This window comes from Lissotriton vulgaris, chromosome 6 (genome assembly GCF_964263255.1).
Source record: "Lissotriton vulgaris chromosome 6, aLisVul1.2, whole genome shotgun sequence".
NCBI classification, from domain to species: domain Eukaryota; kingdom Metazoa; phylum Chordata; class Amphibia; order Caudata; family Salamandridae; genus Lissotriton; species Lissotriton vulgaris.
Window position 1 is genome coordinate 287322956 of NC_141694.1, and position 14757 is coordinate 287337712.

General features: G+C 50.4%; 1 protein-coding gene across 1 annotated transcript in view; it reads left to right on the forward strand.

Moving 5' to 3' along the window:
• Positions 1-1342: 1342 nt before the first annotated feature.
• The window catches only part of LOC147707146 (NBAS subunit of NRZ tethering complex-like), a 167511-nt gene continuing 154096 nt past the window's right edge, over positions 1343-14757 (forward strand). Inside the window, exon 1 of the mRNA XM_086925628.1 lies at positions 1343-1470. Coding sequence (XP_086781754.1) covers positions 1372-1470 — 99 coding nt within the window. The 5' untranslated portion in view covers positions 1343-1371. The remainder of the gene's footprint in view (positions 1471-14757) is intronic.

The window sequence follows — 14757 nt, forward strand, 5'->3', positions numbered from 1 at the left end:
GAGGCATACATTACGTTACATACGGTAAAGTGATAATTGTGAGCAACCAAGAATACATGAGGTAGTAAAAATTGTGAGAAACCAAAAATACATGAGGTAGACAAGGTAATTGTGACACTTGTGAGCAAACAAAATACATGAGGTAGTAAAAATGTGGGCTACCAAAAATACATGAGGTAGTAAAAAGTGCACAGGAGGAAAAAGTGACAAGTGTGCAGGCTACAAGAGAAAATAGAGTATAATTTGTGGTATAATACTGCAATATATGTTACACACTCAAGCACAAGAACAAACGATTACGTAGGCAAAAGTGGCACTTGTGCAAGTATCAAAGGTAAAAAACATGTGAGAGGAAGCAAACCGTGTGTTACAGGGGCAAAGTGGTGAGTGCAAGTTGCAAGAGGGTACCAAACACAAGTACATGGATAATACTGCAATAAAAGGCAAACACTCTAACCGCAAGAACACACTGGGAAGGCACTTCCATGGACATGAGAAGTAGAAATTATCAGTAGTGGGAGATCTTCCTTCAGACAAAAGAGAGTTACTTTTGGAGGTGTCTCTGGAGGAGGAGAGCTTTGGGGTCCCTTTTAAAGGCCTGGGAGGAGGCGGTGGTCCGGAGCTGAGGCGGGAATGAGTTCCAGATTCTCACTGCGTTGCCTGAAAAGGATTGGGCCATCGTTCTTTCCTTCTTGAAAGTGGGAGGTTCAAGCCTACTCCCGACCTTTCATAGTATATTATTTCCACCACAAATTACTGTAAGATGATACACTTAAAACATTTAAAGTTTAATGAACGCTTCAATCGCTGCAGATTTAAGGTGACTAATTGCCAGACTACTGCATTACACAAAATTGGGTACTATGAGAATTCTGCCTAATACATGATTATAATAACATCTCTCGATACATCACACATAATGCAGCAAAATACCACACACTGACACTTATAAAATAGAATTGTCACACACAATCATGCTGAAAACTTTGCAGCTATGGAACACTTTACAATAAACGTTAGCTACGTTAAGAGTTCCAAAATGGTCTTTCAAAAAGACGGCGCTGAGAAAAAATCAGCTGGAATCCTCCATCGAAAAGACAGGAGCCTTTCGCGTTCGATCCTCGGAATAATTTCGAGTGGATATCGTTGGGCTTCTCTGAGAGTTAAACCATCCGACGGACTGACCGTGCTCTGTGACACCACAGAACACTATACTATTCAGTTTCGTCATTTACAACTAGCTAGCTAGAACAACCCCTTCTCCTGCTCCTCCTCTAGTCGACACTGATAAAGAGTTCGCACACTGAAGAGTTTTGAGCTGGGCGGGGCGCCGTAGTCGCGAGTCAATTTGCCAGCTTGCCAGGATTAAAGATGGCAGCGCCCGCAGATCTGAGAAGTGATGAGCAGGAGGAAGACATTCTGTACGATCTACTAGTCAACACAGAGTGGCCACCGGAGGCTGAGGTGCAGGTGAGAGCCGGCCTCGGGAGAGCGTCAGCCGACGGAGGGTTAGCCGTGAAAGCTGCAGGACAGGGGAGCCACGAAGAGGGGACTCTGCTCTCACAGAGCGGGGGAAGTCACAACACCGCTTATGCCCACGTCACCCACGCCGGCTGACGTGTCTGTGTTTAAAATAAGCGCCCTATTGAACCACTTTTGTATTTGTCCCTTATAGCTCTAGAGGCACTTTCCCATAGAGCTTTAATGTGATAGTTTAGTGAAGTGCATGGCCCATGTACAACAACTGATATTGTGCTGTCTAGGGGAGCTCGCGAGCCTGCTGTTACTCCACAGCTACTTATTTTGGAGACACGTGAAAGCCTCTGTAGTGTCGCGCGCGGCAAAGGCAATGCAAACTAATGCTTTATGTGCTCAAATTTGCTTAACCTGAGTTGTGCATTCGTTCCACCTTTAGTGCTGTAACATACGTGGCGTTGGCACGGCTCTTGAAGTGTGGTGGACATTGGTTTGAGGGTACCGATATTAGCGTGCACATTGGGCTCCATCTAAGTCCATACCAGTCTGGGGATATCGCTCTCCTTCACTGTGCCTTAATTTTCTTAGTTGATAAATCTTGTAAGACCTTGTTTTTCTAAATCACTAGCACATCTTAACCAAACATAAATCACAGTTTTACTGTATTTTTGTTTTCTCCCAGTTTCCGAGGTTTCTGATTTTATTAATCTCCCTGAAGCTCAACTTTGAAGTGAACGTTAACTAATCTTGTAACAATTTAAGTTACCAGCACAGGAAATACACTGTAAATAACACAAGTGTGATATCCACATGCAGGGAAGACTATTTAGGTGGTTCTATTGTGGCATTTCTGCAATAATCTTACATGAGTGAAAAATGAATGAAAATGTATCAAACAGCAAATGTTCGGATGTGACTGTCCCATGTATGGTATAGGGTTCCCCTACTGAGTGCCTGACTGCGTGTCTGTTGTCCTGACTTTAACTCTTATTTTAGCTATGGCATAATGCTAATCTAGCATGTGACAGAGGCCTAAGACTGCCTTTAATAAAGATAGATCCATGGCCTGTCATGTGACCATGGTAGTGTTGTGTGAGTTAGCAATGACTGAACTTCTGTGGCTCCTGATGGACTCTGTAGAACTGTGGCGTAAGTGTTCGAGTGCAGCAAAGTGAATGCAATGTGGAGTTCGCCGTAATACACGAAATAATAAACACTTGTTATACTAAGCTGTGTGTGTGTGGCGCAGTCATTGTGAGTGCTCAGGCTGGGGAGGACGCTACAACTTGCGACAAGATAGGGTATAGTAACCCGAAGATAGACAGTGCTCTCAGAGGGAGTTTGCAGTGGCCCAGCGGACTGCTTGTGCATGCCACGTGTGCCTCTGTGGAAGTGTAGAATCAATATTTGGCATATGTGGAGTCAAAACGCAGCCTCTGTCCGTGTGAAGCATTTGAAGATAATGAAAGCTAAACAGAGAAGTTTACACATCGATGGCCAAGAACCTGCTGGCAAAGCTCTAAAGAGAGGTACCGCGCTATTACGCAACCTGAAGTTCTATATCATACGGAGTGAAATGGCTAAAGACAAATGCAACCAGGTTTTTAAAGAGCAACAAATAGTAAAAGCAAATTGCAAGATAGTGCTGCGAACAGAAGCAATGCAAGGCAGAGATCAACCAGACGTCAGACAGCACAAAGAGACGGCTAACGTCAGGAAACAGTAATCTGCTTACCAGAACTGAGTTAAGAGAGTCCTCATACCACTGAACTGGGTGTCGTGGCCCCAGAGGAAGTGCTCGGGGTTGTGCTTGCGGAGCTGTCAATAAACTAAGCGGCACACCACCAAAGCTACCGAGTGGGGGTCAGAACAACTCCAGAGGTCTACGAAGAAAAGAAGCCGAGAGCAGCGATTGGAATCGTGAAAGTTTGCTTTTCCAATGGAGACCAAGAAAGAGGTCACAATTCCTGTAAGAGATGGTTTGGATAAACAAGTTCACAACACAGTGTAGTGTAGTTCCTAGTTTCCCACTAGGCCCTGCGCATTGGAATAACATAAACAGTAGTATCGACGTGGAACTGCGGATATTCCAGGCCTCCACTGACTATGCTAAACTTAATTGGGTTGTGTTACCAACTAGCTCAGAGGTCACTGGAAACTTTCTTCTCTGCATAGGAAGTGATCAGCTTCCTTGGCACAGACAAGAAGGGATTCAGCTTTCCAACAACCGTGCAACATGACAACTTTGCTCCTCAGATCAAGAGTCAATCTCTAGGGTCGTGTGAAACAATAGACATGTATTTCACTCAGTCAGTCTAGTGCAGTTTACTTTCACGAGATGTAGAGAATAGAGAGACGGGCGTTTGTCAATAAAGGGTTAACATTTATTGAACAGTCTTTCTTCTCGTACAAGAGAAATGTATTGCCACAATTGCAATAATTGCTATTATAAAAAGTACGTACAGTAAGATAAGTATTGCGAAATAGAACTGTAAAAGCATTGGTATGGTTTCTTAGCCATACAATGGTTTAAAAGTAATAAAACATATATACAGTCATATATACATTAGGCTAACATACTCAACTGGTGCTTCTAACTAAGCCTACCCCAGTGTGCCTGACCTAAGCCTAACACGTGAAAGGGGAGTAAGTAAGTAGCTTTAAGTTAAGTTGGTTTTGCCAAGGTTTGTTTCAAGAATTCTCGTCTAAGGGTTTAGTCAACACCATACCTCTGAATAGAATGATGGAGGATTGGTATCTCCTTCAGGGGTCACTCGATATCCCAGTCACCCGCGAGGGTTGACCGGAAACGCCGTGGCTGGATTTCTCTGCAGGAGAAAGGCAGCGGGTCTCTTCAGCGCGTCGAGGAAGGAGGGGGGACAGCGTCCGCGGGCAGCTGGAATCTGCTGGATGTCTTTGCAGAGGGACGGCTGTTCAGCTCCTTAAGCGTACTGCACCATAGTTCGCGCTTTAGCGGCGATAATGGTATCAGCAGCTTCACCACCACAGGATAGCAGGCTGCAGCAACAGAGTGCTAGATTTACCAACACGGGGTCGTGCAGGCAGCTGGCTTCAGTAGCTCGTACAACAGGCATTGCTTAAGGCAACGTTGGTAATATTTATACCTGACAGGTGCCGGGTTTGACGCAAGTTTGCTGGACATAAGACGTCAATTAAAGATGTCACTAGGAAGTGATAGTTATCAGTTGCTCATTAGAGTTCTATTACTAATCAAAACATAGCAAGCGGGGATTTCCAGGTTTGCTGAGTTTTTATCTTGTTGAAGAACTCAGAGTGTTATCTAGGAATATCAGATAGTGACTACTGCTCTGTCATTGCACTAATTGGTCGCAAAGGAAGTGGCAGAGGGAACTATGCTGGAATGTGGCTCTGTTCGTGTGAGGCCAGAGATGACTTTTCAGAAAATCGCACTTGAACGGTTATGCCAATATAGGGAATAAATGGATTTATACCCGAATAGGGGCATAAGGTCACAGTATCGATCAGGAACCTAGATAAACACGCAACAACAGTGTTGGAAAAGAAAAAACACTACTCTCCACATCAGTAAGTTCCACCAGTGGTTATAATGCTGCCACCTTCTTGAAACCACTACCGTTTGATACAGCCGAAAAGCTAAATTTTGGTGAAAGATGGACCGCCTGGATAGAGACATTTGATGATATTCATTGCTTCATAGAAGAAGAAGAAGAAGTTGTTTTACCAATTATAATCCCTTGAGTACCAAATGAAAGGACACTACACAAGGTATATATCAAATATATATGTATTTATTATAAACACAACCCCACTGCACTCTTTATGAGGTCAGAGGTAAAAGTACAATACAAGTTGCTCAATTACTATACGATAAGTTGCACAGTATACATTATGCCCTAGGGGCCTCACAAACCATATACTAAAATAGTGGTATAAGAACCACAAGAGAATTAGAAAGCAGGTCTGGGGCCTGTAGAATCACCGGGGCTACTCTACACGACCAAAGGTTATGAAGTAGGAGGCCCACGGGAGACGTGTGCAGTGTCTAAACACAGCCACGGGTTACCATTGACTTTCTATGGAAAAGAGAGAAGTTACAAATATACAATTTAAGGACACTTCCAGATGGACTACGATGGAACCCTTTTAAACTAGGACACTTCGAGAGTCAAGACCCACGGGAGCACCGGAGTACTCGTGTTACTTCACCCAGTGAAGCTGGGTGCATAGGTGTCTTTTCGTGTCGGGTTTCGTCGTCGTTTTCAATGGAGAGCTGCAAAGAAGTGCTGCAGGCGACAAGAGGAAAAGTGTCCGGGTGGATCGAAGATCTGTAGTACCTGAAAGCAGAAGGGACAGAGTCTGGGTCACTTGCCAGTGACCAGGGCGGCGATAGGAAGATGCCAACTGATGTCGGGTGATTTCAGGTGAAGATGTGAAGTTTGTCTCTTCAAGTGATAAAGAACAATAGTATTCAGACAATGAGAATAATCTGGCAAAAAGGCAGTATAGTACAATAATATATAAACACAAGTAAAAGAAAGCAAATAACCATTGATTATAATCACATATAAAATTTAATACCATTGATATAAATTGATAAAAATGTTACATTATTAACATCAAACATAAAATGACATTGAGAGAGAACGGATAAACTAATCTCTTTCTCAAAAGCAGAGGTGGAAACTGTAATGGCTCCCACTGCTGATGGCTCGGGTCGGTGTCAATGGTATTAAATTTTATATGTGATTATAATCAATGGTTATTTGCTTTCTTTTACTTGTGTTTATATATTATTGTACTATACTGCCTTTTTGCCAGATTATTCTCATTGCCTGGATACTATTGTTCTTTATCACTTGTTGTTCCCTGATCCAGGAATCTGACTTTGCTCAGGGGGTCCTTGTTTAACACAATAAGTTTGTCTCTTCAGCCACGAGGACCAGGAGGCATCGATGACGACCGGGAGCTGGATTCGAGCTGTCCCACGAAAGATCTAGTTGACTGCGGTGTCGGTATCCGGACTGGACCCAACAAGCCTTGGCAAACGCAACCCACGCAGGATGGCGAGATTGGCGTCGGTGCAGAAAAAGCAAGGTCTGAGGAACTTCTCCTTTGTAAGGAAGTTGTAGCAACCATGAAAGCAAGTTAGATTCAAAAGGAAGTCTTCGGGGGGCTCAATAGCCAATGGACTAGGAACCGTGAAGACGCGTCGAGCTGAAATGCAGAAGCGGGGCCAACGGGTCACTCGCGGAGTGGGGGCCTCTGAGCTTCAGTGCAAATGGTGCTCGGGTCTGGGGCTTCAAGCACCCCAATGCACAACTTCGAGTTAACTCGTGAAGTGAGTGCAGCTTGCAAAATGCAGGATGTCCAGGAGTTCCGGTCCCACGTCTCTTGTGTTCGCCACGGGTCTCAGCTTTGCTGTGAGCGAAGGTCTGGGTCAGACATGTCTGGAAATCCGTGTCCTGTGTCGCAGATTTTTTGGGATCCGGCGGGAGCCTCGAAAATGCAGACCGGGAAAGTTGTTGTTGGTGCCTGTTTGAACAGGGTGGCTACTCCTTGACCACAACAGAGATGTCTTCCGTCTTCCAATCGAAATGGAATGTCGAAGGTCCAGGATTTATGTTTCAGAGTTTCGTCCAGGGTAATCTAAAGTCCTAGGGCCAGATGTAGGTAATCTCAATTTACCTATTCTTAAATACCGACTTTTACCAATTCGGTATTTCAGACTAGGTAAATGGGATGTAGATAATTTTTCGGTAAAAATTACCAAATCCATAAGATTCGGTAATTAAGAATCGGTATTTACCGATTCGGTATTTACCGAATCGGTAATAGGGGAAACCCTTTCAAGGGTGGCAGGGTGTCACATTGATACCCTGTTGCACCCCTGAATAGTGCATGGGTGCACATGTGGCACACATACATGCCCTTCTACATGGCATTGTTAAACAAGCATTTACAATGCAATGGTCTCGTCCTTGTTAAAGTTAGAGCTATTGGCATTGCTCATGATATTATTTTATTTTTTAACCACATGACTGCTAAGGCAATTCCCCTCCTGTGCTGGAAGTTCCTATATTCCATGGATCATGACCAGTTTAGCTAGTCATTAGCACACGACCAGTGTACTGCATGACGAGCTGAGCTCGTCATGAGCAGCGAAGGGGTTAAAACTTAGAAATAAATGGCATTGTCATTTACAATGCCAATAGCTTAATCTCTCGCAAATGCGAGACCTATTGCATTTGCACCCACACTCACACAGAGCCACACGCACCCACACACACAGAGCCACACGCACCCACACACACAGAGCCACACGTACCCACACACACACAGCCACACGTACCCACACACACAGAGCCACACGCACCCACACACACACACACACACACACAGACAGAGCCACACACGCATAGAGCCACACACACAGAGCCACACACACACAGAGCCACACACATACACACACAGAGCCACATACACACACAGCCACACACACTCAGAGACACACACACACACTGTTGGACCTGGCCTTGTGGCATGGTTCCCCCCGTTCCTCAGCACCCCGTTAGCCCAGCCCTGCACCCGGAAACCCCTGGTTGTTCTGTTACCTGTCCGCCCCGCTCCCTACAATACCCTACCAACGGACAACAATCCCGCATGCTCCTCCCAGTACCGGGCGCCCCGAACCTGCATCACCCTACAGGGCCACCGGCCGCCATTACCCTCCCGAGGTCCCTGACTCCATAGCCCTTGCCCGACCCCGGTCCCAGCGAACCTTAGGCTACAGACTCGCTATGCCCGGCTGGGGGGTAAAGGGCTTCCTGAGTGAGATAGGACCAAAGAGTTTCAATTGCACCTCCGGCCTTCCCTGGGAGACTGGTTTCTCTCACACCTCTGGCCTTCCCCTGTGGGCTGGTTTCGATCGCACCTCTGACCTCCCCGAGAGCTGGCTCCAGACCCTGCTGGGCATCTGGGAATCCTCGGACGCATCTTCAAAAAGATCAAAGGGCCGGCTGACGGAACACTCCGACGACCAGCCCGAGCCATGAGATCTCCGCCTGCGAGGGTCCAGACATTAAAGGGCCACTGCGCTATATCAAGGCCCGCCCAAGAACTAGCGGGCAGTTGTATCCTGGACAAGAGAGCCCTGCTGATCTGATCGCGGCTCAACCCTTGGGGCGAAGACTAAACTTTGAAACTTATCGAGCCCTGCTGACGCTGTCGCGGCTCATCCTCGTGAAGAAGGAACTGGAACCTCGGAGCCCTGCTGACCTCGTCGCGGCTCATCCTTGAAACTCTAAGGACATTTGTGGAACACCCTGAGCCCTGATGACGTCGTTGCGGCTCCTCAAGAACTGACAGACACTCTGTTCACTCCGGATCGCGCCCTGCTGACCTCGTCGCGGCTCGAGGAGTACTCTAGTCCTGCTGGACCATCGACGCTACCTACACGACCTGGCTCCAGAAGAAGTGAGTGGAGCCGCCAGTACGACCTCCATCTTCCATATCCCCCTGCTCGAGGATTGAGAGCTGTGCGCAGGGTACGCTTCGTACTGGCCTAATACTGAGACTGTCCCGCTTCCCTACTCCTTACAACCGAGACTTTACAATCCCTCGATCGCTTGTAAATACGTGTTCATTTTGCCTAAAACTACTTTGTGATAAAGAACTTGCTTACTGAAATCCACGGCGTGGTGTCCGTTCATAAGTGTGGTGTGAGCTTAGTGTGTACGATCTTAGACCCAGAGTCCTCCCCGGCGAGGACCTCACGTTAGGACTCTGCAGTATTTCTGGGAGAGGTGGGTCACGGGGTGGTCGGGAGAGTATATCCTGGCCCCTGGGATCGCCCCTTCTAACATTGGTGGCAAGCGACGGGATAAGAGCCTACGTCTAGAGATCGTACAGGAAAACAACTGACACACTACCTGAACGAAGACACAAGAACAACAGAAGAAAAGAGCAATCATGAGTTCCACTGGAACGAGCAAGAAGCCCACATTCCAAAAGGACCTTTTTGGAGGATTATACCCACAGAGAACTGAAACAATTCTGCAAGGAACTTCACATCGCTACCACAGTTTTGAGCACCTAGGAAGACTTCCCGAAAGCCTTAACAGCCTGGGTAGAGTCCGGGGCCCCTCTCCCCCCACCAGAAGAAGACGGCGGAGAAGGAGGGCCGCAGACCGAACCCAGCGCCCGGGAAGGTGAGAGAACCGACTTCCTGGCCCGGAGTCCTAGCACGGAAAGGGGTCTGTCACAAGAGGAGCTGACAGACCGAGAGCGAACCCAAACCCACGAGCTAGAGCTAGCGAGCCTCAAGATAGGAGAGCTCAAGCTGCCCGAGAAAAAGTTGGCCGTCAAACAATTGCGGTTACAAGGAGAACTAGAAGAAAAGAAGCTCCAGAGGGAGCATGAGGGAAAGAAACTCCAGCTTGAGCATGAGCGCAGCCTAAAGAAAATTGAGCTGAAAGCAAGAAGTGAAGAGACCCGACCCCTGGGGAACCGAGAAACCCCTTCTCCGGTGGAGGCCAAAGTACACATCCCCAAGGATGTAGTAAAAGAGTACTACAAGGGAGACGACATCCAGCAGTGGTTCAGAGCGTACGAGGTCGCCATGACTTCCAACCGGGTGCCCGAAAAGGATTGGGGGGCCGGATTGTGGGGGCGCTTCCTCAGAGAGGGAAGAGACACCATGCTGGACCTGCCCTCCGCCGTCCTGAATTCTTACCAACACATGAAGGACGCTCTGCTATCTCGATATGGGCTCACTCCCGAGATGTATCGGCTGCGGTGCGGAGACTGCAAGAAGCTCCTCAGCACCACATGGGTAGAATACGTGAATTTCTACAGCCAAGCCTTGGAAGGGTGGATCAAGGGCAGCAAGGTTCCCACCTTTGAAGGACTATTCGTCCTCATCGCCTATGAACACCTATCCACAAACTGCTTTGTGGAACTGAGACAGCACCTTCTGGACAGCAAATTGACAGATCCACGGAAGCTTGCTGTCGAGGCCGATCGATGGGTGAACACCCGAGTCCCTAGGGGGCCCGTGGGGGACTATGGCCGAAACGAACAAGGATCTTCCCGCCAGAGAGTAGGGGTAGGTCAAGGTAGGCAGCGAGGGTCCCAGTCCAGGCCCCAGCGTAACCCACCCCGAAACCAGTCCCAAAGCTCTCCTCCCGTGACTAGAGCAGGGCCCCCCTCAGGTAGACAGGGTCCCCGAGCCAGCATAGCCTGCTACAGATGTCAGCAACCAGGGCATTATGCCAGTGATCCCCAATGCCCCCTGAATAAGAAACCAGCGGCTGCGAGTCCCCCGCGTGCCAGATAGCCACAGTAGCGCCAGAAGAGGAAGAGATAGAGGACACCGAGGGGAGGAAGCCCGCAGCCATGACATTAGTCTCCCTCGGGGATAGGGAGATGGTTCCAGGAGCCCCCCTGCCCGACAACACTGAGAAGTAAGTCAACAGGTGACGGTCAACGGGCACAGCGTAGGGGCCCTCCGCGATACAGGAGCAAGCATAACCTCAGTGCGATGTCACCTCGTCACAGAAGACCAGATTATCCCCCACGCCTCCTGCAGGGTGATCTCAGCCGACAATTCCGTCTGCACCTGCCAAATAGCTCAGGTCCCGTTTGAGTGGGTGGGGGAGTCTCCGGTGACTTACGGGTAGCGGTCCGCACCGACATGCCCGTGGACTGTCTACTGGGCAACGATCTGGAGAGCTCCCCGTGGAAGCAGGTGGAGCGAAGGACTCACCTCGAGATGGTGGGCCTGCCCGAATGGGCCTGCGTGAGCACACGAGCCATGACTGCCAGGATGTCCACCCCCGGGGGGGTGGAACCAGAGACCCCTAGCCCGGTCTCTGACGACCCGGAGGGCAGCGAGCGACCAGAGGTCCTCGAACTACCCCCCCCACCGAAGAAATTGACCCCAACGCAGGTCCCCTAGGCCACCCCGTCGAACAGAACCCGACCTTGGACGACCTCACTGAGTTAGCCCAGTGGCGCCAGGAAGGAGGACCTTCCCGAGAGGAATTCTGCCTGGAACAGACCTCCTGTCCTTCTCTAGTTGGGCCGGGGCAGCAGGCCGCCGCCCAGGCTGCCGGTGATCAGTCCGGCTCCCACTTTACCTATTAGGAAAATGGCCACTTGTATAGTGATCAGAAGTCCGCCAAACTAGGGTCAGCCCGGGTGCTGGTGGTACCCCTACGTTTCCATGGCTTCCTCCTGAACCTGGCCTATGATGTGCCCCTGGCGGGACACCTGGGACAAGACAAAACCTATCACCGCCTGGTCACTTATTTTTATTGGCCCCTTATGCGCGCCGATGTGGAGACCCACTGCAAGTCCTGCCCCACGTGCCAGGCCAGCGGGGAGAGCGGAGGGAAGCGCAAGGCTCCTCTCCAACCCTTCCCCGTTGTCAGTACCCCCTTTGACTCCTTAGGCCACCGGTTCATCCTCGTCTTGGTGGATCATGCCACCCGGTACCCCGGGGCCATTCCCCTCCGGACGGTGATGGCCCCTGTAGTGGGGCGGGCCCTCATGGGGAACTTTTCCCGGGTGGGATTCCCGCGAGAAGTGGTGAGTGACCGAGGAACGAACTTTATCTCCAAATACATGAAGTCCCTGTGGGAACAGTGTGGGGTGACGTACAAGTTCACCACCCCATACCACCCCCAAGGTAACGGCCTGGTTTAGCGATTCAACCGATACCCTCAAGGGAATGATCATGGGTCTCGAGGAGCCCCTGAGGTGGAAGTGGGACATCCTCCTACCCTGCCTCCTGTTCGCCTACCGGGAAGTCCCCCAGAAATACTTGGGGTTCAGCCCATTCGAGCTGCTCAACGGGCACCCCGTTTGGGACTCCTCAGCCTGGTCAAGGAAGGTTGGGAAGCGTCACCCCAGGATCCACTCCCAGATGTGTTTCGATACATTCTGGCCCTCTGGAACCAGACTCTGAGGTTCTGGGAGCTTGCCGAGGCAAACCTCGAGGCAAGCCAAGAAGAGACGAAACGTTGGTATGACCAGAATGCCACTCTGGTCGAGTTTCAGCCCGGCCAGCAGGTTTGGATGATGGCCCCGGTGGAACCTTGTGCCCTTCAGGACAAGTGGACCGGGCCCTTCAAAGTGGTGGAACGCAAGAGGGTCCTCCATGTGAACCGCCTCAAACCTCACTTCGTTCGGTCCAAGTTGGGTTTGCTCCTCGCCACCGACGATGGAGCGGAAGAGGACACGGAGCCTCTCCCCGATCTCCTGTGTGCGAAGGAAAAAGGTGGCTCCGTAGAGGGAGTGAGTCTCTCCTCCTCCCTCACCCCCGAGCAGCGCGAAGACTGTCGCCAGTTGCTGGGACAGTTCTCTGACCTTTTCTCTCTCATCCCCGGCGTCACCGGATGGTGCGTCCACGATGTGGACACCAGGGACAGCCCTCCGGTACGGCACAGAGCCTACCGCGTCCCTGACCGAGTTCGGGCCTGCATCAAGGCCGAAGTCTCAAAGATGCTCGCCCTGGGAGTGGTCGAGGCCTCTGACAGTCCATGGGCCAGCCCCGTGGTCCTGGTTCCGAAGGCGTCCGCCCCGGCGCTGTTTCCGAGCTGAGGTTCTGTGTGGACTACTGCGGGCTCAACACAGTCACCAGAACCGACGCACACCCCATTCCCCTAGCAGATGAGCACATTGACAGCCTAGGGTCTGCTCACTATCTCAGCACCTTCGACTTGACCTGCGGGTACTGGCAAATCGCACTCACGGAGGGGGCCAGGGAGAGATCCGCTTTCTCCACCCCGGATGGCCAGTACCACATCCGGGTGATGCCCTTCGGAATGAAAAATGCCCCCGCCACCTTCCAGAGGCTGGTTAACCAGGTACTGGATGGGTTGGAGGGATTCAGCGCCGCATATCTCGATGATATCGCGGCGTTCAGCTTCCACTGAATCGAACACCTGCAACACCTCTGGGAGGTGTTGATGGCCCTGCGTCGAGCGGGCCTCACCATCAAAGCCAGCAAATGTCAAGATCGGACAAGGGTCAGTGGTCTACCTGGGGCACCAGGTCGGGAGCGGCCTAGTGTTCTCCCTCCAACCCAAGATCGATGCAATCGTTGCCTGGGAGGCCCCCACGACCCAGACGGAAGTGCAGGCTTTCCTGGGGCTCACGGGGTACTACCGAAGATTCATAAAGGGGTATGGCAGCATCGTAGTCCCCCTCACAGAATTGACCTCCAAAAAGCAGCTGTAGAGAGTTAGCTGGACCCCCGCCTGCCAGAAGGCGTTTGAAGCATTGAAGGTCGCCATGTGTACCGCCCCAGTACTGCAGGCCCCGACTACTCCCGAGAGTTCGTGGTCCAGACGGACTCACTCCTTACTTTCCATAAACATGGAGCACACATAGGGAGCTAGTTTGTTAGCACTCAACTTGTACAATTCGATAGGGATCCCGTTTGGACCAGCCGCCTTACCAGATTTTATCTGCCTAATCGCCTGGGCAACTTCATCGTCTGTCAGTGCGGAATCAAGGAAACCTCTGTCATCCTCTGACAAACAAGGCATAGCAATGTCCCTGATCATCTCACAATTTTCAGCCACTGTAAAGGCACTCCCCGCCGTATAAACCTTCTGGTAGTAATCCGCAAACTCATCTGCCTCTGCCTGTGGATCCGTAAGCATCCGCGACTCCGACCCCCCCCAACTCCGGCACCAACACGGAGGTCCGCTCCCCACGTTCAAGCCAAGCAATCAACTTTCCGGCCTTATCTCCATGTTCATAAATACGGCACTGGACCGCTGCATGACTGGCTACTGCCTTATCCCTAACCAGCACTCTATACTCCTCTTCCGGAGGCGCAAATGATGAAGATCAGCCGGCGCACGTGTTGCAGTCACTTACTCTTCCAAGCGCGTAATTTCCACCTCCCTTCCGAACCATTTCCGCTTGTGCCTTCTTCTTCTTCCCGGCCACCAGGGACCACACTTCCCCCCTCGCCACGGTCTTATATGCTTCCCAAAGGGTTTGAGCGGAACCTACCGATCCTATATTCTCCCGAAAATAACAATCCGACATCCGAAGAACTTCTTTCTTAATGGCGGGATCCTTCAGGTGCCACGCACTAAGGGGAGCAACCCTGCCAACCGCTGGCAACTCTAGGTCAAGGTACACCCACAACGGGGAATGATCAGATATTTCTCTCCCGAGGTAACGCGCCTCCCTAATCTTAGTCGCCATCGCAGCCGGAAGCAACACATAATCCAGCCTAGAAAGGCTACCATGAGCCGCTGA